Source organism: Triturus cristatus, chromosome 1_1, assembly GCF_964204655.1.
Source record: "Triturus cristatus chromosome 1_1, aTriCri1.1, whole genome shotgun sequence".
NCBI lineage: Eukaryota > Metazoa > Chordata > Amphibia > Caudata > Salamandridae > Triturus > Triturus cristatus.
The window spans coordinates 33,074,285-33,100,352 of NC_140579.1; the positions used below are offsets into that span (position 1 = coordinate 33,074,285).

Here is a 26,068-nt window from a genome sequence, read left to right on the forward strand (position 1 = left end):
ATTGTAATTTTACAATGGCATTAGCTCAAACTATTATAAATGCGAGACCTATTGCATTGCAAATGCTTGTTATACTAGGTGATATTACGTGGATTTTTTACCCCCTTATTGCATGAGTTTGTCGTGGGCACGTAGGTCATGGATCACCGTTATTACGGGGTCTTTTTTCTCTTCTTTTGTTTCAGATTCCAAATGCAAGTAAAGCTCGCTCACCCTAGTTTCGACCTATCATGGTAGTGATCCTCTTCTGCGAAGGTGGTGTTGTCTCACCGGAGTTGTCAAGCAGGAGTTGCTCCATTGCACCCCAAGTTTTTCCTGTTGGCCTTCGGACTCGTTCGTTCATTTAAAGGTTTCATCAAGGCCTATATGCAAGAGAATGTTAGTGAACAGTGTGGGACTTACCTGTTGCAGTTTCGCAAAGAAAGAGTACGTGTGTGCCTCGGTTACGTGTTATATGGACTCAGTCTCTATGGTTAGGGACTACGAGGTGTTCATGGGACTTGTAGTTCATCGCACTATGTTTAATAAAAAAGAACGTTTTTCATTGGCTGCTATAATAAAGCAAAGAAAATGAGAAGCATAATCCTCGCCTCTGTCGTCCTTAATAGAATTGAAAATTCTTGTCACGACTGTTCGCTCATTTTTAATTCTATTGGATATTTGAACACGCAGTACGTGCATTTCCAATCAGGCAATGCGATTACCGCCTTGCGCTTGGGTCCTGGGAGAGAAGGCGAGACGTGCCGTACTGCGCATGCTCCTTGCGAAGACCGCCTTGCACTTGAAGGCTAGACGTGCCGTACTGCGCGTGCTCCTTGCGAAGACCACCTTGCGCTTGGGTCCTGGTAGAGAAGGCTAGACGTGTCGTACTGCGCATGCTCCTTCTTTCCTCCCGGTTCTGGGCCTACAGGCAGCCGCAGAGGTGAGTGTATCCGGCCCCCTCTATTGAACAGGCGGGCTCGTTAAGCCGCCAGAATTCCCGAGTATGCCGGGGACATGTTACGCTGCCGCCTGGGAGGTTCGGGTCCTAGGCTGGAGTAGGCTGTTGGCTCCTGGGTTAGAGACTAGTACCCTCTCCCTCCCTCCCTTCCGCTCTCGCAAACGGATATCATTATTCGTATGGTCACGTACTGCTCGAGCGGGGTACGGTGCTGGAAGTGTCCGGCGGGAGCTATGGTGTTTGAAACGGGGGCAAGGGAGAGTGAGGGTTCCTGCATGGAAACGGACTCTGGGCATCCATGGGGTTTGTAGTCTGACCTCCAGTACCTTCTTAAACTGCGGGCAGTTTGTAAAAAAAAATAATAATAAATACATTTCTGCTTGCGTATTTACTAAGTCCTCATTGGTTACTCCATACTTTTAGATCTTTAAAAATAATAATCGGAAAGCAAGGTAGGACGCTTCCTAATGAAAGCAGATCCCAGAACTTCCGCATCACATCAGTGGATCACGTTTTGTCCACAGGATGTTTCATACGGGGGTGGTTCTTCCTGCATGTTTTATACGTAGAGCGAACCACTAGTACATGTTTTGTAAACGGCACAAAAGCAACTCTACTTCCGAGTTGGTTCTTACTATTCGCGTCTACTTAACGTGGATAATTCATGTGGCAATAGAACGGGTGTCTGTGGATGGGCAATACTTTACCTTGACTTTTGTGCGTGTGGAAATAGGACGGGTGTGCACTTGGCCGCAACTGTGCAAATGCAGAGCTGAATAACATATAATGTCGATTGAGTATCTTTGCATTTACAGAGTCTTTTCTAGGTATGGTAAATTAGAACTAAAATAAACGTGATCTGAATTAAGCCTCAGTATACATTTTATGGCGCAAGATAATTGGGCTGTCCGCTTGTGACATCAGTATTGTACATTTGTGACCCGGGGAGTAATCGACGAGCATTTCTTTATTGGCCTTTTACGTTTAGGTCTAGTTGCATGTTTTTTAGCGTGGTTATGAAACTGGTTTGCGCCTATTGACACTTATGCATCGGGCATATACAGTATAGAATGCTTGATGTAGTGGCCCTATTTTTCTTATGTTGCAGTGGGGAATTGAAGGCCTATTTCCAACGGGTGCACACAATCATCTGCGCTTGGACTAAAGCCGGAATTTTACCACAATTAGTGGTACATTGGTAGGGCAACAGTATGCCAGTGGACTAATGCGCTGAACCAGCAGATGGCTTAGGGAAGAGATGCCGCTGTACAGGGCCGTTTCTAGGTGTTTTGCTGCCCTAGGCGAGAATTGAAAAATGCCGTCCCCCCCCCCCCCCCCCCTATTACCATTACACTATTCCCCTGTCATCCAGGCTAGAAGGATTAATGCATTAGATATAAAAGAACTTGTATTAAACATTAAACAATAAAATACTAAGTAGATCTTAAAACTGATTGTGCAGATGGCATGATGCTGTTCCTATGCATTATTCATTGTAAATCTTGCATAAACATCACGTGTTTCAACATCCATTCTAGATCATCACATTGCATACAGGTGGGCCAATACTTAAACTATGTTGCCTGTACATAACTGCTTTATTCTTTTAACTGTGAAAGTGCCACAACTCAAGTAGTGAAATATCACACACAGGAACACTGCATACAAGGAGCACTGCACATAATCAACCTAAAACATGGTAATGGACTTCAGTTTTAAATCTGTATCAGGCACAATTCTATGTTCACCTCTCCCTACTACCTTCAGTTGTAGCCATAGCTGATGCTCCTCAACACCTTGTTAGCTGCCCCAAAAATTAAGTGACAGTCAGCTCACTCATGGACACTGCCACAGACAGGCACTGGGCAAGACTCAGCCTCTCCGGCAGTCACTGTGAGCCAGCACTGCCGGTGACGGGTAGGCTACGAACACCTCAGGCAACATGAAACTATAGCTAATGGGCTAGCCTGTGATACCGCCAAGAGCTGATTGAAGCACTAATGCCTGTCGCTCTAGGTTGCCGCACTGCGACGATTAGCACATCTTAGTGGTGCCAGACCCAGATAGTGATAGTATCACCCTCTGTACACTGTAGATAGAAACACACACAGGTCCTGACGAAATGCCATGAGGGCATGAAACATGTCGACCACTAGAGTAGGAGACAGAGACAAATACAAGTCACACTAACTGTCCATCGTCCTCTAACTTTTTAATGAGGTGGACAGCTGTCCTAAATAAACACATTCAACAGACTATTTAACCTTTTTTAACTCACTCTACTCATCTACACTCCTTCAGGCCCCTCACACCCATGCACTCAACGGCAAGGAACAAAAGATCTCTGCTAAAGAGCCCCGTCACGGGTGCCCGTCAGGCATTGCACCGCCGGCCCGACGAGGAGCAGGCCCAGATGATGAAGCAAGACACCTAGCTTGCTGGGTGTGTGAGGGCATTAGTTCCGAATATGGGAACTCCCCTTCCCTACAGGTTCCTTGAGTCCAATCAATATCGACGGATTTGAGAATTGACCTCACTAACAAATCATCCTCTTAAGGAACTGCATACCCTTTCTAAATATAGTCTATCCGGGGCATGTATGCTGGACCTCATGTAAAGCCCTTCTGTCCTCCCCCTTTTGTTAATAGACTGTGAGCCAGCAGCCATAGTGCTGTAATCTATTAAAAACCAAGTCTAATCAACCCCAATAAAAATCATGATTACCCGGAAAGAGGTCCGTGCTACCTGCCCAGCCCTGCAAGGGCGCTCAGCGAGGATTGCAGGACACTGGAAGATTTATAGGTAGGTGCTCAGAAACACGAGGATGGGAACAGAAGAGGTAGCTAAGAAACGCCAAGTGCAGGAGAGAGAAATGCAAGGCGCTGAGAAACATTGGTTCCGAATATGAGCAGTCTAGAAACACATGCTGGGCATAGGAAGGAGCTGAGTACATTAGGCAAACGTCAGAGCATCCTCCGGTGCATGATCGGATGCAGAATTAAGGGAAAAAAGGCTGTTCGTAAACAGAGAATAGTTCACAAGAACTGGGAAACTGTGTACATGACAGACGGTATTTTGCTACGGGAGGTGGGAGGATAAATGTTTTCAAGAAGAAAGTATGAACAGAAGGTGATGGATGGATAGAAGACTAAATAGTCTTTAAGAAGGACACAGGAGAAAACATGATACTAAGGAGTCGCTGCGAATATCGAAAGTCTGGCTGGAATCAAGAATTTTTAAAACAAGGAGATTCTAAAAGCATTAAAGGCTAACCCATGGTGGTGAGGCATTAAGGCTCTCTTTGGGGCGGGAGGGGCAGAGCTTCCCGCTGGTGCCTGCTTCCCCATAAACTCGGTATATTGGGGGTACATTCTGCTCTCTAGAGGCAAAGGCACTCCTATTCCTTATAGTGGCCCTCCCAGTAAATTGTGATACTGACATTAAAACTTTGGGATAGAGAACATTTATATTACTACACAAAATGTCAATTTCTTTGGTAGTTGTGCTTACATAAAATGGGCGAACCTAGATACTGACTGCTTGTATTGCGGTATTGCCGGCCCCATTCAGCTCTTTCCATTGAAAACAGGCGGAGCTATCGTTGGTGCAGTAGGCACAGTGGCACCGGGTTCCGGGGATGTGAGGGCTCTCTGCAGCCCAGGTTATGGCTGCCTTTTACTATCTACATGGCTGGCCATTTTCCTTACTTGTCTTAAGGCCTATGGTACCCCACTGACACACATTATTTCAGAGTAAATCAACCATCTGAGACAGGAAGGTGGGCCAGTGATTTAGTATCCAAGTTGTTATTGGTCTATCTTCCAGACTAATTAAAATAGGGCCTAACTGTTAGAATTCAAACGTGCACCTTTCAGCAGCAGTCACAATCTGTGGGTGCTCCAAAAATAACAAAGGTTAGCACTTTAGGACAAGCACAAAATCCGAACATTTTTGGAGGGCCCACCTTTGTAGGACTGATCGACTGTTGAAATGCGTATAGCAGAGATAACGGGTAGTACCCATGGTTGGCACTTTCATTTATAACGGGTGTCCTTGCTCCTTGGCTACTACTGCACTCCAAGGAGCTATTAGTTTCTGGGGATTCTGAGGTGCGAGGGAGGAAGAGTCAGTGGGTTTAAGTCATTGAGTGGTGCATGTGCGCATGTATCATTAATTCAACATTACTGCTCGACTCACGGACAAAAATAATTATACCCTGGTCTTCCCCCTTCCCTCGAACGCACAGATCACACCACCCGCCTTAGTACCGCCATGTCTTCATTTGTAAGCTCTCATGGGGACTGGCCTGTTCTGTAAGTATTATTTTCTTTAATGAGTTTTTCCTACTGCATTCAGGCACGACATGCTTTCCTGCAACTTTCAGGGCAGCTGGGACAATGGGGCCACTTCTTTGAATAGGTCTCGCATTTACATGAGTTTGAGCTATTGGCATTGTAAATAACAATGCCTTTTATTTGTGTTAATTAGCAAAACATAAATAAAAGGCATTGTCATTTACAATGCCAAAAGCTTAAACTCTCGCAAATACGAGACCTAGCATTGCAGATGCTTTGCGAGCCCTGCTGTGTTGGAGTATGTACTTGAAGCCCCGCCCACTCTCCTTCCATATTTGTCATTGGCTTGTCATTGTCCTTTGTAAATGCTGGCTTCTGATTCGTTATTAGGCTTGTTAGTCCCTTGTTAGTACCGCCTTGTCTCGTTTGTAACCTCCCATGAGGACTGGCCCTTGTACTTCGGTTGTTACATGGTACGTTTTCTTTAGTTCTGTAAGCACTACTTTCTTTAATGAGTTTCTCTTACTGCAGGAGGGTGTCTCGTGCGCAGTTGTGACCACCGGCTTGTTTAACTCGTAGCAAACAGGGAGCTCTTCAGGGGCCATGGGAGACAGAAGGGGGCAACTCAGGGATGCCTTCAAGCATTTGGAATGCAATGGGTCTCACATTTGTGAGTTTTAGCTATTGGCATTGTAAATGACTGCCTTTTATTTGTTTTAGAAAACAAATTCTAAATAAAAGGCATTGTCACTTACAATGCCAATAGTTCAAACTCTCGTAAATGCGAGACCTATTGCATTGCAGGTGCTTGTTTTTAACTGGTACCTGCCAGGCAGCTCAAGCAGTATGGTTTTGAAAGACCTATTGTGAGTTTACCAAGAACTTAGTGGGTTTAAGGCCTGCCTGTTGCTTGCCTTTATTTTACTTTGTCAGTTATCTGGATGCTTCCAATTCAATGGCTTTTCCTTGTGTTATGGCTTCTCCTTCTACTTTCGGTGGGAATGGAGTTTATATGTAGTGCTGTCCTTTGTATCCTGTCATTGGTGACAGGGAGAATGTTAGGATGTTGCCAGATTACAAAGTCGTTTAGCATCTTTTGAAGTGGAGCTTGGGGAGTTGGAGGCTGCTGTGGATCGGCTGGATTTCCCCCCTGCTGTGTAGCTGTTTGTACCAATGAACTTCACCACAAATTCAACCGATTGGTCTGCAGGCTCATCACTACAATTATTGGCGACTATCTATTAAGCTACACAGCAACATTCAAGACCCGGCGTGCATCAAAAACATCTAGAAGCGGTAAGACTGTTCCTTTTCGGCTACTTTGATTGTCTCCCGCTTCGTCAAAAAGAAATCCACACCGCTTCTTGGCGATCCGATCCTGTTTTACTTTCAAAGTATTCTTCTCAAATACCGACCTTTACGTACATTCGTCCTAATTCTTCGGACACCATACAAGCCTTACCGGTCGCAGCTCACCTTCCGCAAAGAAAGCGCCAATTGTATTTTCAAGCGTGAATAGACAGCATCTGTCTTCAAGAATTTGATCTTTCCAATCATGCGCATCAGTTGTTCATCGCGCATGCGCAGTAGGCCTCAATTTGCCTGAACTTCATACGCACTTCAGTAGTACGTAGCTGTCGCTTAGCAACAACAAGCCTTGCTCTCAAAGTGATTTCGACAACAAGGAAATGTTCAGTCTTTGCCGATTACGACGATCAGCACGTCTATCACTCAATACAACGTTTTAACGGTGATTCGCACACCTCTGTGCGAATAACACATTTTGAAGCAGCATCACGGTGATTCGCACACCGCTATTTGTAGTCTGTTATTGACTTTTCACCGCATTACAATATAACCTGATATTTACCATTCTTGCCAGTTTTTAAACAAACTTTGTCAGTTTTATATGGTAATCCGCACACCTGTGATGATTCATAATCTTATTTCCCATCACTATTCATGACATTAATTTTTTTCTTTTATTCTATCTTTCTATCAAAGTTCGTGTGTATATATATATATATATATATATATATTTGGTCTTTCACTTAAAAAAAATCGCTCTTTTTAGTCCACTTTTTTCTCCTTTGCACATTCTTTCTATTTTTTGTTCATAAATTCTTTTTACTTTCTTTCCTATATTGTCTTTTCTATTTTACTTAAATCATGCAATCTGAGACTCATCCTCCCTCTTTTCTTGAATCCCCTGGTGAACCCCCTGTTCGCTGGGAGATATGGTTTGACACAAATCCATCAAATTGTTAACCATAGCAAATCCCTCTTTGGAAGAAACAATTGAGATTGCCAAGAGTATGGCGACAAATCAAGTTTCACTGAAAGAGCTCGAAGTTAAGCCTGTTGATCCTGTCAATGTAGTTGCTGAGACCAACAAGTCTAAACTTGCTACATCTCAGTCTGGTTTGTCAAAAAAATTCCAAAATAAGTTTTCAAACCGTGCCAAAAATGGTTCTACTTCAAAGAATGAATTCCATAATGCCAAGCAAATCTCTTACCGTTGCGATGATCCACCTCATCAAAAAGGGGGGAGATATCTAGGAACGAACGCAATCTGCAATTATTGCAAGAAAACAGGACATTTTGAAAAAGTTTGCTTAAAGAAATATCGCAGAAATGTTGCACGTGTCGTAGAATCTGATCAAGAGTCTGATACTGAGGTTGTTTCTATAATAGTTGATCCACATGATGTTATTTCAAACGTTCATGAATCCTCTGATTGCATCAACCCTATTGTTGAAATTTGTGCTGGTGATAAGTCTCAATCTACTTGTGGACTCTGGGGCAAGAATCACCATGATAACACAAAAACTATTTGATGAGACTTGGGGTGACAGATCATTAGAACCTCCTGATCGCTCCCTGTTTAATATGAGGGTCGTTAAATTGATTTGTTAGGATTTTTTGAGGATTATCTCATGTTCAAGGGGAGTAAAATACGGGGAAAGATCTATGTTGCCATCAAAGGATTAAATATTCTGGGGTGGTATCATCAAGGCCTGTTTAGAATGATTTTAAGACCAGGTGCAGCAGAACAAGTCCTCGTTGTCACAGACGATCACAATTTGAGAGGTTGGGATGAACGTTTTCCTTCAGTCTTAAAGAATCTTGGAACTATACAAGGGTTCAGACGCAAAATTCTTGTAAAGGATGGAGCGGTTCCGATTAAACAAACTAAGGGGTGTACCCTTTAGCGTTAGAGACGATCTTGAGTCAGAAATAAAATCACTTTGTGCCCAAGGGATCATCGAACCTACAGTCTCATTACTCTGGCTTTCACCTGTGTTCGTTGCGCGCAAAAAATGTGGGAAGTGCGCGATTTTGTTGACTTGAGATCTCTAAACCGAGAGATCTGGGTCGATTCCCACCCTTTACCTAAAATTGATGACCTTTTTGCATGTGTAAGGGGTGTCACTTTTTTTCTCGAAGATTGAGTTAGAAAGTGCATACCATCAGATAGAATTGGATCCTGAGTTGCGTCCCCTCACAGCTTTTCTCACCTTTGGTAACGTTTCAGTACAAGCGGATGCCTTTCGGACTCGCATCTGCAGCATTTGTTTTCCAATGAGTTATGCAAACATGCTGGGAAATATTGAGGGAGTTTTAGTCTTTCAAGATGGCGTCTTGATGCATTCCAAGGATGTCCTGTCGCATGATAATATACTTAAAAAGGTACTTGAGATCTTCCAAAAACGTGGTGTGGTTGTTAAATCTGAGAAGTGTAGTTTTCTTCGCGATGAAATTGAATAGGTCATCTCATTTCAGGTGAAGGTATCACGCCAAGACAGGGTTTATTAGATGCCATTACACATGCTCCAGCCCCTCTTGATAAAACTGGTGTCAAACCTTTGCTTGGTCTTCTCGAATACTATTCTAAATTTATCCCTAATTATGCTTCTCTTGTATGTCCCATTAGTTCCCTTTTCAGGAAAGGTGTATGTTTCGAGTGGAACAACAATTGTGCTTCGGCTTTGAGTTCTGTGAAAGAGTGTTTAAAGAATAGCCAGGCTCTTAAACCCTTTGACCCAAGTTTACATTCTTGTATAACAGTCGATACAAGTCCAGTAGGGTTGGGGGCGGTTCTTACACAAAATGAGCAGTATGTTGAACGTACGGTCACTTTTGCCTCCCGAGTCCTGAGAAGCAGTGAACTTCAATACTCAGTCATTGAGAAGAAATTGTTATCCTGTTTATGGGCAATTGAGAAATTTCGCCCTTACGTTTGGGAAAGACGTTTCTTGTTGAGGACCGATCACAAACCCTTGGCGAATATTCTCCGTTCGAGCACAGGGAATTCCTGTTCCCCAAGAATTTTACGCATGGTGTCACGGCTCATGCAATATCAATTCGATGTTGTACATGTCTCTGGTGGGAGGAATGTCAGGGCCGACTTATCTTGTTTTACGATTGAGGAGGGAACGATTGACTAGTTTGAGTGATTGTAGTGAGGAAGACTCCGATGATTGTCTGATTGCTGCAATCGATCTAATGGAGCATGGTATTGGTTCCGAAGACGATTGGTTGAAAGCTCTTTCTGACCACGTTACTTTACAGCAGGTCTGCAAATTTGTGAAATCAGGGTTGCCGAGGGAGCGTGTTCTCCTTCCTAGCCTACAGCCTTACTCGAAAGCTCAGTCTGAAATTTCTTTGGAAGATGGTATTTTGCTCTGTTCTGACAGACCTATTCCTCCGCAGCATCTTAGAATGGGGATTACTCATGCTCACGAGTGTCATTTAGGATCTACACTCACTAAAAGACGTATTCGTGAGTTCTTCTGGTGGCTCTCAATGGATAACCAAATCAATGAGTTTGTTGATTTGTCGATAAAGGATTAAAAGTTGTTACCCCTCCGCTAATTCCCATTGAGTGTCCTTCTTGTCCCTGGTCAAAAGTGGGTTTAGATATGAAATGAATGAAATGAAAAGGAAGTTTTATAAAGCGCAACTGTCACTCCTGACGGAGCCTCCTGGCGCTGCAGATAACAAAGCTGACTGATTTCTGTGCAATCTAAATAAGGGCCAGGGAGGCGGTATCTGAAAGACCAAAGATCTAGGTCTTAAGGGCTCGTCTGAACAGATCTTCCCGTTGGATTGTCCTCAGTTCCTTTAGCATCTGATTCCAAGCTTTTGCTCCCAGTATCGTGGCTGACTTCCCTCCTTTTGATGACAGTTTGAACCTACCTATTGCTAAAAGATTGGCCGAGTTTGATCGTAGTGTTCTGGTCGCGATGTAAGGTTTAAATCTGACGGAGAGATAGGCAGGGCTGACTCCTCGTACAGCTCTAAAGGTTATCAGGAGAAGTTTGAAAAGAATTCTTTTATGAATTGAGAGCCAATGCAGAATCTTCAGAGCAGCTGAGGCAGAAGATTTGCGGGGGAGTCCTAAAGCCAGTCTAGCAGCTGCATGTTGAACCACCTGAAGCCGTCTCAGGGAAGATTTATTAGTCCCAACGAGAAGGCTGTTGCAGTAGTCCAATCCTGACAGTATAAGAGCCACTGTTACCGTTTTCCTTGCTGCTGATGGAATAAGATTGAAGAACTTTTTCAGTGTACGAATGTAACCGAAACATATCCCCGTTAATTTTAGGACATGAGGCTTGAATGAGAGTGATGAGTCAAACAAAACTCCCAGATTTCTAGCAACCTCAACAGTTGATGGAGGGGCTGCGATATCCTCTGGCCACCAATCTTTGGGTTGAAACGTATTGTTTTTACCAATGGGAAGAATCTCTGTTGTATCGGTGTTGCAACAGAGATGGTTGTTAGACATCCATTTGATGATCGCTGAGAAACAGGCTTTAAAATTCTCTTCTGCTGCTGTTGATCCATCCTCCAAAGACAGAATGAGTTGGGTATCGTCAGCATAGGATGTGGTCTCAATTCCAAAGGAAGAGATCAATGAAATCAGTGGCGCCATATATATATTAAACAGGGGACTAATAGAGGCCCCCTGGGGGACACCCGTAGAGACAGAGCGTGCAGATGACACACAAGATCCCAAGGAAACGACCTGTTTCCTGTTAGACAGGAATGATGATATCCAGTCCAATGCTCGGTTTATAATGCCACATGATCTTAGTCTGGCTACCAGGATATCATGGGAGATGGTATCAAACGCGGCAGACAAATCCAAAAGAATCAAGACTGCCTTCCTGCCACTGTCCAAGATGAATTTTAGGGTGTCCGATATTTCAAGTAAGGCTGATTCTGTCGAGTGTTTGGGACGAAAACCCGACTGTCGAGGATGGAGGATAGTTGCAGATTCAGTAAAGCTAGCAAGTTGTTGACATACTATTTTCTCAGTGATCTGGCCCAAGATGGGGAGGAGAGAGATAGGCCTATAGTTGGATAAAATAGAGGACTCGTATTCGTTTTTTTTTTTTTTTTTTACGGTTTGACAATGGCAAATCTCCAGTCCCTGGGGACAACACCCAAGGCAATGGAGGAGTTCACTATACCATTAATGACTGGATTGACCACATCGATAATACGATGTAAGAAAGTTGGGGGGCATACATCCAATGGTGAACCTGATTTGCAGGCTAAAATGGCCTCTTTTGTTTGGGCTAATGTGGCCGCTTGAAATGATGGCAAAACCGGAGGATTGGAATTGGAGTTTGATTCTCTTTTATCAGTAAAATCCTCTGATGTAAGGGTCTTAAAGTTCCTTTGAATGTTTTTAACTTTTTCTTCAAAAAAACATGCAATTTCATTGCAGAGTGCCTCAGACGATGGTATGGTGGAGTACAGTGCTTTAGGATCAATAAAAGATTTAACAATTTTAAATATCTCTTTTTGATTGTTCTTGGCTATAGTAATTTTATTGCAGAAGTATTCCCTTTTTGCAGTATTAATGGCCAACTTGTATTTCTTCCTGAAGGCTTTAAAGATAAGCAGGCTAGATGGTTCATATCCCCTCCTCCACTTACGCTCCAGTTGCTTACTATGAAGATGGAGATCCGCTAGTTCCTTAGAAAACCAAGGATCATTGTGGATCTTCCTTTTAGATATTCTAATACCTCCCCTTTTAGATATTCTAATACCTCCCCTAGAGGATTCCAGTTTATTCCCAATGGATGTGATCCAATTGAACAATCTGACTGAGTCCTCCTCTGGTTCCCCTATGAGTTCCGGTACAGTGTTTTGAGCTGTAGCTGTCAAAAGGGGATCAGAAGCTAACGAGAGCCATTTCCGCTTAAAAGCGTGGATATGATCACTGTCATTTATGCCTGTGTTAGCTTTCTGGGGAATAGAAAAAACAAAAGGGATAAAACTGTGGTCCGACCATACCTGTGGCAGTAGGTTGTTAATCTGTAAAGACTTTAAGTTAGTGCAGACGGTATCCAGCGTATGTTCTCCACAGTGAGATGGACCTTGGACCATCTGTTTAAGTCCCAAAATAGAAATAGTTTCTAGAAAAGATGACACTCCCGGGCTATTTTCGCATTCCAGGTGAAGATTAATATCCCCAAGAAGAGTGAAGTTCGAGTACCTAAGTACTGCCTCACTGAGGGCATCTCCCAGGGATTCCAAAAAATTGTTGCTATTACCTGGCGGCCGGTATAGCAATACCCCAGAGAATTAAAAGGAATTGCCCATGGTGCAACAAAAGCCCATGTTTTCTACTCCTTTTAGTCCTTGGAGGGTGAAAGTCTTCACCTGCATAGTCTCCCTATGTATGATGGCGACTCCCCCTCCCCTGCCATCCTCTCTGTCAAGCCTACACAAAGTAAAATCTAGCGGCAGGGCGGCCACTATGTCTGGATTGCAGTCTTCCCTCAACCAGGTTTCGGTGATAAATAAGAGGTCCAGTTTATTCTCTACAATCAACTCATTTATATCCAAGGCATGCTTCCTTAAGGAGCGAGCATTTATTAGGCCCCCAAGGATGGATACAGAGTTAGTGTGTGTGATGTCTAAGTCAGTCATTATATGGGGTTTTACAACATTTATTTGAGTCTGACATTTCACACAACTTATCGGACCCATAATACTGTTCACCTCTAACGGGTGACCGCATTGTTTACCTGTGTTTAGCTCCTCCAGATGCCAAGTGGGCATGGTCTGGTTTAAGGAGCGACGGGCAGCATGGCTGGCGCTGGGCGCGTGACGGGCGCAGACGGGCTTGCCTTTGGCGCGCCCGCTGCGCGCGTCAGCACCATAGCATGTTTAAATACCATGCAGGACAGAGTAGGTCCAAAGACTAGACCGTCACCCTCTCAAGATGGCGGTTGGAAAATGTCCCACAGGAAGTAGGGAACCCGATTATAGCGTAGGTGCTCCCTCCACACAACCAGCACCAGCTGTGGTGGACCGGGGAGCAAACGCAAAAAACAAAGTTACACAGGCAAGATTTCACAATGTATATTTCAGCAATCGCAATGCGATTTCTACAGTGTAATCAAGGCGATTTTGTGTCAGGTTAAAAAAAAAAAAAAACTGACGCCGCAAAATAAGATGATACAGTGAATTAAAAAGGTTTTGTTGAGCACACAAAACGAGCCTTATTTAAGTTACAGCATTTACAGCACACAAGTTATCTGGTGCGCGTCAGCGCCATAGCCTGTTTAAATACCATGCAGGACAGAGTAGGTCCAAAGACTAGACCGTCACCCTCTCAAGATGGCGGTTGGAAAATGTCCCACAGGAAGTAGGGAACCCGATAATAGCGTAGGTGCTCCCTCCACACAACCAGCACCAGCTGTGGTGGACCGGGGAGCAAACGCAAAAAACAAAGTTACACAGGCAAGATTTCACAATGTATATTTCAGTAATCACAATGCGATTTCTACAGCTCAATCAAGGCGATTTTGTGTCAGGTTAAAAAAAAACTGACGCCGCAAAATAAGATGATACAGTGAATTAAAAAGGTTTTGTTGAGCACACGAAACAAGCCTTATTTAAGTTACAGCATTTACAGCACACAAGTTATCTCATGGGGCCTCTTGAAGTATTGCCTGGTAGTGGTCGGTTCATTATTGTCCTTCTTGATTATGCTTCGAAATGGCCTGAGATTAAACTGGTCAAGGAGGTTACCACCAATATCGTCATTTCCTTTCTCAAGGAAGTTTTCATGCAGGAGGGGTTACCAGAGTCATTTGTGACGGATAACGGTACTCAATTCACCATTTTGAGTTTTGAGAATTCCCTTTCATCATGTAACATCAAACATGTTAAGAGTTCACTTTACCATCCCCAATCAAATGGGCTGGTAGAGCGTATGAATAGCGTAGTGGGGGATTGTATTAGGTTGGCCAAGTGTGGGAATATGGACATTGTTAATTCTCTGGAGAGCATGTTATGGTTTTACAGGACCACTCCCCGTTCTACTACTAAAGTCTCTCCTTTTGAACTTCTGAGGGGAGGGAAGGCGAACACTACCTTTAAACCCGCCTGGATGAATAAGTGGATCAAAAGTGTTCCTGATATTGATTCACTTATGGAGTTAGTGAGAGAAAATATTTCTTGCTCACAGCACTAACAAAAGTAATGGTTTGACATTAAAAAAAAGTGTCAAATTGGTTTCGGTGGGTGTCGGAGAAATAGTGCGAATCAAGTCTCCTCCTTTTCATGTCAAGAAGGCAGAGAGTAAGTTTGGCCCACCTGTTCTTGTTACCAAGGTGGGAAAGAATTCCATTCAAGTTGAAGGAGGGAAATGTTTCATTTAGCGTTCTCATTTTGTATTTCTGTTCGTGGCTTTTCTTTTTTGTTTTATTGCCAGTTCATGCGTATACTTTTTTTTTTTTTAAGTGAGATAGGAGGATATGTTTTGGCTTCTCCTGCTACTTTTGGTGGGAATGCAGTTTAAATGTAGTGTTGTCCTTTGTATCCTGTCATTGGCGACATCAGGGAGAATGTTAGGATGTTGCCAGATTACGAAGTCGTTTCACATCTTATGAAGTGGAGCTTGAGGAGTTGTAGGCTGCTGTGGATCGGCCGGATTTCCCCCTGCTGTGTAGCTGTTTGTACATGTAAACTTCACCACAAATTCAACCGATTGGTCTGCAGGCTCATCACTACACCTTGTTCCATTGTTTTTCTCCCTCATCCGGAGCATATATATATATATATATTTTTTTTCTTCTATTTTTTTTCTTCTTAATACATAATCTTTAATTATCGCATTTGTACTCTTCCACTGCTCATGTCTAGGTTAAGCCAGGGGTCTCCAACCTTTCTTATAGGAAGAGCTACTTTAAGATCATTTAAACATTTGTGAGCTACTGCCTAATAAGGGATTTGATAAATGAACACGGAGTTCAAATAACTTGGACTTTACTGCCCTTTAAGTAGCCCATGTCTGCTGCAACCATACAGCATTAATGGCACAATAGCTGTATCGCAAAAGGTTTTAATTTAGGTTCTCTGGATCAGATTTGTCCATTTGCTCTTGAGACTGAGAGGAATATATAGAGGGCGAGAGACTGATAGCTAGAGAGAACAAGCATTTAGAATGCAGTGGTCTCGGCATTGTTAAAGTTAGAGCTATTGGCATTGCTCATGACATTATTTTTGTTTATGTTTTTGTTTTTAAAACATATAAAGAAACAGCGTTGTTATTTACAATGTCAATAGCTTAATCACTCTCAAATGCGAGACCTATTGCATTTGCACCCACACACAGAGCCACTCACACACACAGCCACTCACACAGAAATAGAGCCACCCACAGAGCCACCTACACACACACACACAGTTATTAAAAGGTGTTTCTGATGGCGTGACAATCGTCTGCTCTAAATACACAATAAAAATACACTTAAAATAGGTATCATCCACCCAAAATAGTTAGACAAAAATATGTACTTAAAACAGCATCAAAATATTTAACTGTTCAAAACATTAACATTAAATGTACTACAATGCAGGAAAATGGAATAGGGTCCGACTCTATAAGTATCATATTCCACGCAAAAATCAATTTTTAATATAAAAATTGCATACACATGAAGGATAAATAATATATTTCCAAATGTTAACAGTGTAGCCTGGCGCATGAGTGACATGCAGAACGAGAACCGCCCTGCTCAGCCTAAAAGCCAGGCGAGGAGCAGGTAGCTGCAAAGTACCCCTACGGTGCCATCCAATTGGTGACATACAAGTGGAGTAAACCTAAAGATAACACACGACTTGCACCCACAGTCTGATGTCAGTCCCCACAACAAGCCTGAGCTCAGTCATTGCTCAGTTCCCTCTCATTGACCGACTTCCCCCGGGGCACCCCAGTGGACAGCTGGACCGAGACGGGCTGTCATCCCGCGGCTTGGATCCCCCGCCCGTGATTGACTCACCATGGGTCCTCCACCAGCCAGACCTGGCCCGTTCCACGCTGCGTGGCGCCCGCCCACTGGCGGAGACCGGGGACGGCTCGGTGAGTGTTTTGTACACCGCAGGGGCACATGCGGACCCCATGGCCAATCAGCGCCTCTGGAGCCTGTGCAGCACGCTGGGATTGGTGAAGGTGCCAACGATGATCCAATCCCATGTATTATTTTCTTTTTTGCTGCATAAGATAAGAAGCAGCAACTAAGGCTTGTGTATGATCGTTGCACGCTTTGCGCCAACAGCAAACAAGTTGATGCACAACTTTGCATTCCTTACACTTTGCTGGGCAAAACGCCTGCTCAACGTCTGCCACACTTGGTTAGGCACCCCGAGCCGTTTACTCGGACATTCCTAATCCTGATGGGGGAGGGAAGTCCTCTGGTGATTACTAGCCGTACGCAAAGATGAACGCATGGCCTGGACAGTCAAGGTTGTAGCGCCAGGCCAGAAAATCTATCGTGCCCAAACAATCCCGCCTACTGTGTTATTCGTTCCCAAAGCAAATGCGGTAGGGGGGGAGGGTATACCCTGTTCAGACGTACTGTAACTAGCGTCACCTTCGCTGAAGAGCACCCGGGGGGGAGGGGAGCACAATGAACGCCATGCTTACATTACAGGCGAAGTCAGGGCACGGCGGGTGAGTCGTCCCGAGAGCGCATGAGCAGGACTACCCTTCGCTCCAGAGTAAGTCCGCCCGTGTCCCGAATTGCCCAGTGAGCATGTATATAGACCCGAAAGGATGGAGCACTTTCATGAGCCCAGTTATTACATAGCATCTATAGTATAGGCACGGGATAGTAGGAGATTTGCTCAGAATCACGTTCACGAGACCCCCGAGGCTCGAACCCTGGTCCCAACACCAAAGTCGGCAGCGCGAACTCGTCCCCAAGTAAGTGAGCACTGTTATACATTATACATTCAGGCACATGAGGCGTAAGTGATTTTCCCTGAATCACCGTATGTGAACGCGACCCCGAGGCTTGGACTCTGTAGGGGGGGTCACTATAGTACCAGCCCGAAAGTCGGTAGCGCGAACTCAAGTCGCAGAAACTCAATATTCTGTTCGAGGTAAAAGGGTGAGGCCCTCCCCGCAAGCCCGGTGACTGCCGCGGGTCGCTGTGCCCACCCCTCCTAAGAGGAAACTACCCGGGCCGCTCCGGAGCAACGGTCACTAGTCTGGGGGGGGAAGGGGAGGCCCAGCGATGCCGACGCATCCCTGCTACCCCGATCGTTGCGAGGGAAGTTATGGGGGGGGGATGTCAGGCGGAGCCCCAGCGCATCTCGTGGGGCCCCCCACGTGTGCGCAACCAGGTGCCAAATCCAGTCACCCTTTGTGGGCAGAATAAGCCCACTCCATACTACTGCAAGGGCCAGGGCTTGCATCGGAGTGCACATAGCCTGCGTTGCATCGGAGGACCAAACGGCACCTCTGCCCGCGTCCCCCTGCTGCCCCATGCACAAGCCAGCATATTAGTGTGGGGAAGGGGAGCGATGCGAGCACGCAGCCCCCCCTCCCCCGTTTGCTCAACAGTGGACATCCCACGCCTGCACAGGGACCTGAATTGGCGGGAGGAGAAACCCTGGTCTTCTGAGCAAATCAAGCCTGTGCTCCATGGCAGGCACGGCCAAGTGGAGCAAGGAATCGATTCCCCGTCCCGTGTGTGAGCGTCGCCCAACCCCCAAAACCCCACTGTTCCGCAGGCAGCGGTAGAATGGTGATACCAACGGCGGCCACCCCCGGACAATGGTCCTCGTGTCAGGCGGGGGGTTGGAACTAATCTTGTTTAGGCTGCTTTGTTAGGGGTTGCGACGATCGCTGCCCTCCTCTAACCCAACAGTCGGGACCAGGGCCGGACTGGGAACCAAATCCGGCCCTGGCAAAGTGCTCGGCAGCCCTATGCTGAGGGTTGAAAAGCATGCTAGAGGTGCGGGAAGCGTGGTGTGATGTCGGTGGGGTGAAGAAGATAAGAACAGTCTTACCACTCGATAGGGACATCTTCAGCAAGATCAGCACCAGAGGTGAGCAGGGTTGCCCGAGAGCAGGGGGAGAGGACGAGCACACCACTGCCTTTCTCCGAGGCGAAGCAGAAATGCCTCGGAGAAACGCAGTGGCGGTTTCGAATTTGGGGGTGTGTTTTCCTTTTCTCTCCTCTTGCCATTGGCTGGAGGAGATAATTAGAAAAGTTGCAAAAAACACGCCCCCGAATCTGAAAAGGACGGGGCCTGTTCGGAGAGACAAACCTCTTCTCCAATGGCTGGCCAGCATTCAAGAGGCCAGCCAATGGAGAAGAGGGGCGGGTTCAAGCCCCTCTTCTCCAAGTCATTAAATCTCGCGAGCGAGACTGCGCAAGCGCAGCCTTCGCTAGCCGAGACCTAAAAAAGGAGAGGAAGCGAGGGAGAAAGGAAAGAATGGCAGAGAAACAGGACAAGGAAAATAAGAGTAGCAGAAACATTAAAATGAAATTGGAAGAAAAAACAGTGAAATGACGAAGGAAGTAGAACAGAAGGAACATGAGACAAAGGAAAAAAGTGAACAAGGAGAGTGGGAAGGAAATGATAAAATGGGAGGATAGAGTACAAAGAACTAAAAAATAGAAACGGACAAAAGGTCGAGGAAGCAAAGGAAAAACAAAGTACATAAAGCAGATAGAACAAAGATGAAGAAAGAATAAACTAAGAGGTAAAGAAGGAGAAATCAAAGGTTAAAAAATAAACAGTACAATAAGACAGGAGGGAGAAAATTGAAACAAAATAAAATTATTGAAAAAAACAGAAGAAAGAAAAGCAGAGGACAAGAGGATAAAAAGAATGAAGTAAAAAATGGGAAATGACGGGAAAGGAGAAAGGTAGAGGTAAAAAGTACAGAGAATTTTCAGAAGTGGGCAGGCTGCATCACCCCGAGCTTACAAGCCATCCCAGAAACGAGGACAGGGTTTTAAATGGCTTCCTTATCAGGCGGTAAGCAGTATATTCTCAAGCCTGCTGATTGGCAATTATCATGTGTGGTAGCAGCGAGCTACTGTTAGTTTGCAATCACCTTTTTGAGACCCCAGGGTTAAGCACTCCATGTGTGTTTTCCAGTTCTTTCCCAGGCGTGCTTCTCCCTCTTTTAACAATGCATGCTGGTGTCTCCCCCAGAGTGCCCCCTCAGATGGCACTGCGTACATTATTTCACTCCCACCACTTTTTTTTTTCATCTTTTTTTTACATCTTTAGAAGGCTTTAGCAAAGCAAATAAGTCATAAAGGTGAAACCGATTTGCTTTTGCCAGTGCTTGTTTACATTGTGTGAAGCATGTTCCGTAACATGCCGTAACCAGAAAAGTTTTGTGCTAGTTTGACACTGGAGGCTACATAGCCCTGTTTGTGACGTGCAAAATCCATTAGAATATTGCTAGTGCAATAAATTACCAAACCTAAACTTATACTTGTATGTTCTCAGTTTATCTGCCTCTGTGCAGTGTTGTTGCTAGGAGAGACTTTTGTTTGTGGTCAGAATTTTTCTCTACTTACTTCGATGTTGTACTTTACAATTTCAGTCAATTGAATGCAGTAAATCTGTTTGTGATCTGATAACCACACATCACATTTTCTTGGGGAGGAGGGCAGCTACTTTAAATTGGGGTGTAAAGGTGGCTCTATGATAATGTTTGTGTTCTGTTTCAGATGTTGATGCCCAAGAAGAACCGAATCTCTATCTATGAGCTCCTGTTCAAGGAGGGAGTGATGGTGGCTAAGAAAGATGTCCATATGCCCAAGCATCCGGAGCTGGCTGACAAGAATGTCCCCAACCTACATGTCATGAAGGCCATGCAGGTACATTGAGAGTTGATGAAAATGGCTTGGAATTGATCACCTTTGGTTTAAAATGTCATGGGATTTGATTTTCTGTAGTGTTCATGTGGTTTAAGCCACTTTTGATTTCGACCAGATGCAGTAGTCTTGATTAAGTATCTGATCAACGTTAGACACCGAATTGATCTTGCATCAGCAATTGTAGCTTTTAGTTTGAGATTCTTTATATTGGCCACAGTTGTCGTTTCAGACAAGCACCTTTGTTTCATTTTTTAATAGATTTCAGCAGCTGTGGTGTACATAAAGGCAGAGTAGTTTATTGCTGCTTAAGTCAAATCTGAGATTGATGGGTTATTTAAGTGACTGAACGTATTATTCTTTCAGCCAATAAAATCTTGAGTGGGTTGCTGTGTATTAACTGGCTATTCATGGAGTTCATGTCAACCCCTCCTTGAAGGCATCTTGAATAGTATCTGATTAGTTTACAAAGGCCGTTGCAGTTAATGCAAGTTAGTAGTACAACTGATCTTGACCACAGAGAACCTCTTAGAGGTTGTGGGACTAAGGGTGTGATCTTTTGGATCGCCTTAGGTTCTTTAGGGCATGACCATTTCAGCAGGATGTTGGGGTTTTTAACCAGGGATTGACGTGAAGACCAGGGCTATGTACTTTGAAGCGGTTCACTTTTTGCATGTTTAGTCCATGGTGTGTAAGCAGGATAATGTACTGGCCAAGTTTAAGTGTAGGGGCAGACAATGAAAAGATAGCAACGTTAGTATGCTTTGGACTTGTGTATGTTGCGGTTTTGATGGCATGCCATGAACTACGGATGGTAAACAGTCAGAGGGTGGCGCCTGTTGAAGTGGTAAATGAAGTCAGATCAGTTTTATTTGCAAGTGCTTACCTGTCTTGTGAGCAGATTTGGATCTGTCATGGTGAAGGATAATTAATGCTGGATTGAGCATGAATCTGTACAGCAGTGAAATGAGATTGCATATTGGTACCCAGTTGCACAGTCTGGCAAAGCAGTTCATCTGCTTTATAGATATTTATTATGTACACTAAAAGTGCCTGGCATCTGGTAAATGGATTATTCTGTGGACTGGTTGGTAGACTACACCAACTGTAAATTGAAAGCAGGATTAGTAAAATGATCTGTTATGCATCTGCTACTTTTCAGTCTCTAAAATCACGTGGTTACGTGAAGGAGCAGTTTGCCTGGAGGCATTTCTACTGGTATCTGACCAATGAGGGCATCCAGTACCTAAGAGATTTCCTGCATCTGCCCCCTGAAATTGTACCAGCTACCCTGCGCAGAAGCCGCCCAGAGACTGGCAGACCAAGGCCCAAAGGTATAAAAATTGTGAATTATTAATTTCTTAAGTAATCTGGTTTAAAAAAAAAAAAAAAAAAATTTTTTAAACCAGGCAGTCAAGGGACCCCCCCACACCCCTAGTTGAGGAAGTGGGGGGGGGGGGGTCCCTTGATTGCCACCACCTGCAAATGCCAAAGAAGTTCTTGGTTAACTCCAGACCTAATTAGTGGCCCAATTATTATTAAAGATAGTTACAAAATTGCACCCATGGTATGTCTTTGAGCAGATTTATGGCTTTCATGAATTCACAAGAATGTACTGTTGTCGGCCAGGAGATGGCCCTTCTAGAAAATATTTGTGTGCTGCTTTTTCGCATGAGCAAACATGCAGGCGTAGATTTGCTCATGCGAAGTTCTGTTGAGCGTTTACAAGTTCACTTTCCCTCCAACCACTTTTCTCCCATCCCTGGAAGAAGTTCTCTCCAGCTCCAGTATATAGATCTGTGGAAAGATGGCAAAATAATGAAATTGATGAAGAGTTCAAACCCTATTATATTATTAGCCCTGGCATAATCGGAAGGGCAAACTATCAGCGCTTTCATACGAGAACGCTGCCATTATTTTTCACTGCACTGTGGCACCAAACGGACATGTGGATTTCTTTACAGGGCAGGCAGATTTATGAAGCAACTTGTCAAATGGGCAAGTAGATATCTTATTAAATTACACACCCCTGATAACTGGCTCTCGAGAGGTTTGAAAGGGTTGTGCAATTTCCATCCTCCCAGGCATGATTAATAAATGTTTAATCAATTCAGTGAAAATTTGGGAAACTTGGTGTTGGCATTATTGTAGTACCATAACCATGGTATTTTGTGAGCTGTTGCCTTATAAGTTGATTCACTTTTCTTTTTAGGTCTTGAAGGTGAGCGCCCTGCACGTCTCAACCGTGGTGAGGCTGATAGAGACACTTACAGACGCACTACTGTTCCTCGTAAGTATTTCTGAATGATGTTTTTGTTCTTCATTGATTCTGCAGTCTTCATAAATTTATCAACGTATACATTCGGTGTAACGCATCTGCATCCAGATACGAGATCCTTAATCGGGTTCCAGTGATTGCTTAGTGCTGTTGTACGCTGCTTTAAATGTGAATTGCTTGGTTTGTGTGTGGGACACAATTACTTCTGGTTCTAGATATATATATATATATATATATATATATATATATATATATATATATATATATATATATATATATATATACTTGGGGACTTCAGGACCGCAGTGCCTTAGCTAGTAATGGGGAATTTTGGTTATGGTGCACACAGTTGCATTTGTTTAATTGCCATCGGTGAGAAGTTACAAGTCTATAGAATTAAGATGCCAGAATTTAGTGTGATGCTCTTGACCTCCTTGCTTGATGAAGCAGTCGTACCAGGTTTTCGGGGTTGATATTAGCGTGAAGAGTAAATAGGGTGTGCATGAGGCACGATCCCTGGAAAAATACAGAGTAGCTTTGTATTTGGCTGAAGTGATCTTTTTGGTATGGGATGCAGTGATAAGTGGTGTTGCGAGGTCTGTTCCTTGGGTGATCGTTTGTATTAATGAGAATTTCTATTTTACAGCTGGTGCTGACAAAAAGGCAGAAGCTGGTGCTGGAGCTGCAACAGAGTTCCAGTTTGTAAGTATTTATTCTATGCCCCCTAATAAACTTCTGAGTCATGGCCATGCTATGTTCGAGTTAAATAGAGGTGTATTTTTTTAATTGGGGATTCTAATAATTCTCTCCTAGCCCTTTTCCTGCAATGACTGGCTTGTTAGCGGATGTAAATTCAGGTACTGGTCATGAAAAGCCTTTGTCCCTTAACCTGAAATACTGGCACTTGACCTTCCAGCATGCATCAGCACCATTCATTTACCACAAAAGTAGAATCATTCTTTACTCCTGATGGTTCTAGAACTATTTTTTATTATTAAAACCATATATATCCACAGCTTTGTGTATACTAAAGAATTTACCCAAGCTTAAAATGCAGCAAATCTAGCTTTTAAATCTGTTGGGTCAAATGATCTTAAACAGATCTCCGTGGAAAGAGCCTGCATTGCAGTGTTGGTAAGTACTAGGGCTTAGTGCTGCAGATAGCGCTATCTGCAGGGCATATAATGTCCCTTGATTGCGGTCCGAAGTCTTAATTGCAAAGAACTGGAGACTAACTTTGGCACCTGTCCAGTTTCATCTTCCTCAGCAAACTACTTTATGTGAAGTTGGTAGCTTATTTCTTTGGGGCATTGAGATGATGTGCTTGGATCTGAGAAATTCCCTCTTTTAAAGTACTGATTCTGCTACTGTGTCCAATTGCACCTAGACTAGTGTCTCCCATGTAACTAGATTGACATTCCTGTGTTCCTCTTTAAGAGGCATTCGTTCCTGTGGTAATTAGAGTTAAGCAGTGTCATATTGAGATACAAAAGCAATGTTAAAACTAAGCCAGATAAGGTTTGGTCTAGTTCTCATACTATACTAAATTGCTTGAGATTGTCTTCTTGACGCATGGCTCCGGACCTGCATGCATAAGCAAATGGGTGTATGCATGTTGTCTCCCCAGCCGTTCAGCACAATAGAGCGGAGTCTGTCAGCTTCAAGTTTGAAGATTTCCCTCCTGGAACCTCCTTTTCCCCAGAGCCTTTTATCATGCGATGGGCCATTAAAAGTCCAGTGCCAATGGGATTTTCCAAGATGCCAGGATTATCTCTTCTGGCTCTACCTGCTGACATTGAGCAAACTGTGAGGTGTGTTTGATTTAGTGATACGTAACTGACCACCATTCAGACTTGAGTCTGGTTCAACGTTGCACCTGTAGTAACCCAGCTCACATCAGACTCCTTCCACCCTCTCAACCGCGATATTCTTTTGTGAAATAAACATGTCCACTTCGCACAAACGATGAGCTTTATATGAGCAAAGATGCAGGCATATACAAGGGACACTAGAAAACCCTGTGGACGCCCAAACTGTTGTAGGAAGGAAACCATCCATTTGTCAACCCAGCAGTCTCTAGAAATGGATCTCAAAGTATTTTGGTTGTGAAGTTATGGTCCTTTTTTACGTTGATGCCCATCTTTGCTTCATAATAGCCCCTGAATGCTTAGTGCTTTCCTCTTAACTTCAATGGGCTTGTGAGCTATTGGTTTATGAACCGCCTGTCTCCGAATGCCTAGAATTTGAGAACATCTAGAACATTGGGATTCTGTCATCCTTGGCCTTACCAAGAAGATTGTCACTAGGTTTTTTTTTAATAGCTTGAAAGTTGGCCTTTAGGTTGCCATGGTGTGCATGAGGGATGCAGTTCATTGTAGCTTTGTGTGGTGTGGATCGCCCCCTTAGAAAGCCTGGGTTTGCTGTATAGGAGTCTCCTTTAAACATTCATGAGGGCCTGCTTTGGGTTTTTGGGAGCGGCATTGGGTGCTCAGGTGGCTGTGGCTTCAGAGAGCATTCTAATTACTACATTTGTGGTTTGAAGTTTCTAGAGGTTCGTTCTTTGAAATGACTTGGGGAAATCTGTATCTACATATGAATATAAGCAGATTTATGAGCCATGTGAGCGTTCTGTACTGACAAGTTTTTTTTTTTTTTTTGCTTGCAGCGTGGTGGATTTGGTCGTGGACGTGGCCAGCCTCCTCAATAAATTCTCTTTTGGATTTGTGTAAAATAAAGATTTTGAAAAACCAATGTCTGCTTTGTGAGATCTCTACTTCCTACCTTACAGATTCAGGGGGATGGGGGGGGGGGGGAGAATTTAGGTTTTTCTGGATTAGGTACAAGTGGTTGAGATAAGACTGTATGTATTTGAAACCATGACTATTTTTGCTTGAAACATTTTAAATTTGTTGAGTATAAAGTTATGCTTCTTGAGACTTAAGTACACATTCAATCGTGGTTGGTACAGAAACCTAAGATTAGGATGGATATTTGCACATGGGTGTAAGGAACACCAAGGAGTGTTAATTATTTTTAGGTTTCGCTGAGCCAAAGGCTCGAAGAGACATTTTGTATGTGGGAATTTCAAAGTGCTGCTGGCTGGCCTAACGCTTGCGTTGACGCGATCGTGCACGCGCGCAGCCGGCCGCCAGCAGCACTTTGAAAACTCGTGCGTCATCGCGATCACTTTCGCTTTCAGAGCGATCGCGATCACCATGACGTACGCGCGCACACAACTCCCGCTTCTCCCCCTCCCCCACCACATATTGCGTCTCCAGCCGCTCGCGCGCGGCCAACGCTTGTTTTAACATTACTGCGGCCAATGCTTGTTTATTTTATCTTTGCGCGCGCACACAACTCCCGGTCGCGGCCGTACAGAACATCTCTCTCTCTCTCTCTC

At 44.1% G+C, this 26,068-nt stretch overlaps 1 protein-coding gene across 2 annotated transcripts; it reads left to right on the forward strand.

Moving 5' to 3' along the window:
* The first annotated feature begins 781 nt into the window (after nucleotides 1–781).
* On the forward strand, nucleotides 782–25,419 carry LOC146869253 (small ribosomal subunit protein eS10). 2 transcript variants are annotated; one of them, XM_085646245.1, is made up of 6 exons: nucleotides 782–922; nucleotides 20,244–20,393; nucleotides 21,553–21,724; nucleotides 22,603–22,680; nucleotides 23,315–23,370; nucleotides 25,334–25,419. In XM_085646245.1, exons 2-6 carry the CDS (start codon nucleotides 20,244–20,246, stop codon nucleotides 25,373–25,375), a joined length of 498 nt encoding a protein of 165 aa, XP_085502371.1. In that variant the 5' UTR covers nucleotides 782–922; the 3' UTR covers nucleotides 25,376–25,419. The 2 variants fall into 2 exon arrangements, with proteins under 2 accessions (XP_085502371.1, XP_085502380.1); XM_085646254.1 differs by lacking the exon at nucleotides 782–922 and adding an exon at nucleotides 1,033–1,056.
* Nucleotides 25,420–26,068: the final 649 nt, after the last annotated feature.

What these genes read in the sequence shown, in the direction of transcription:
- LOC146869253 (XM_085646245.1), top strand. Translation starts at nt 20,244, where the DNA reads ATGTTGATGCCCAAGAAGAACCGAATCTCTATCTATGAGCTCCTGTTC. An exon ending in CAGACGCACTACTGTTCCTC is followed by an intron (nt 22,681 to 23,314) that starts GTAAGTATTTCT and finishes TCTATTTTACAG; the next exon opens with CTGGTGCTGACAAAAAGGCA. An exon ending in CTGCAACAGAGTTCCAGTTT is followed by an intron (nt 23,371 to 25,333) that starts GTAAGTATTTAT and finishes TTTTGCTTGCAG; the next exon opens with CGTGGTGGATTTGGTCGTGG.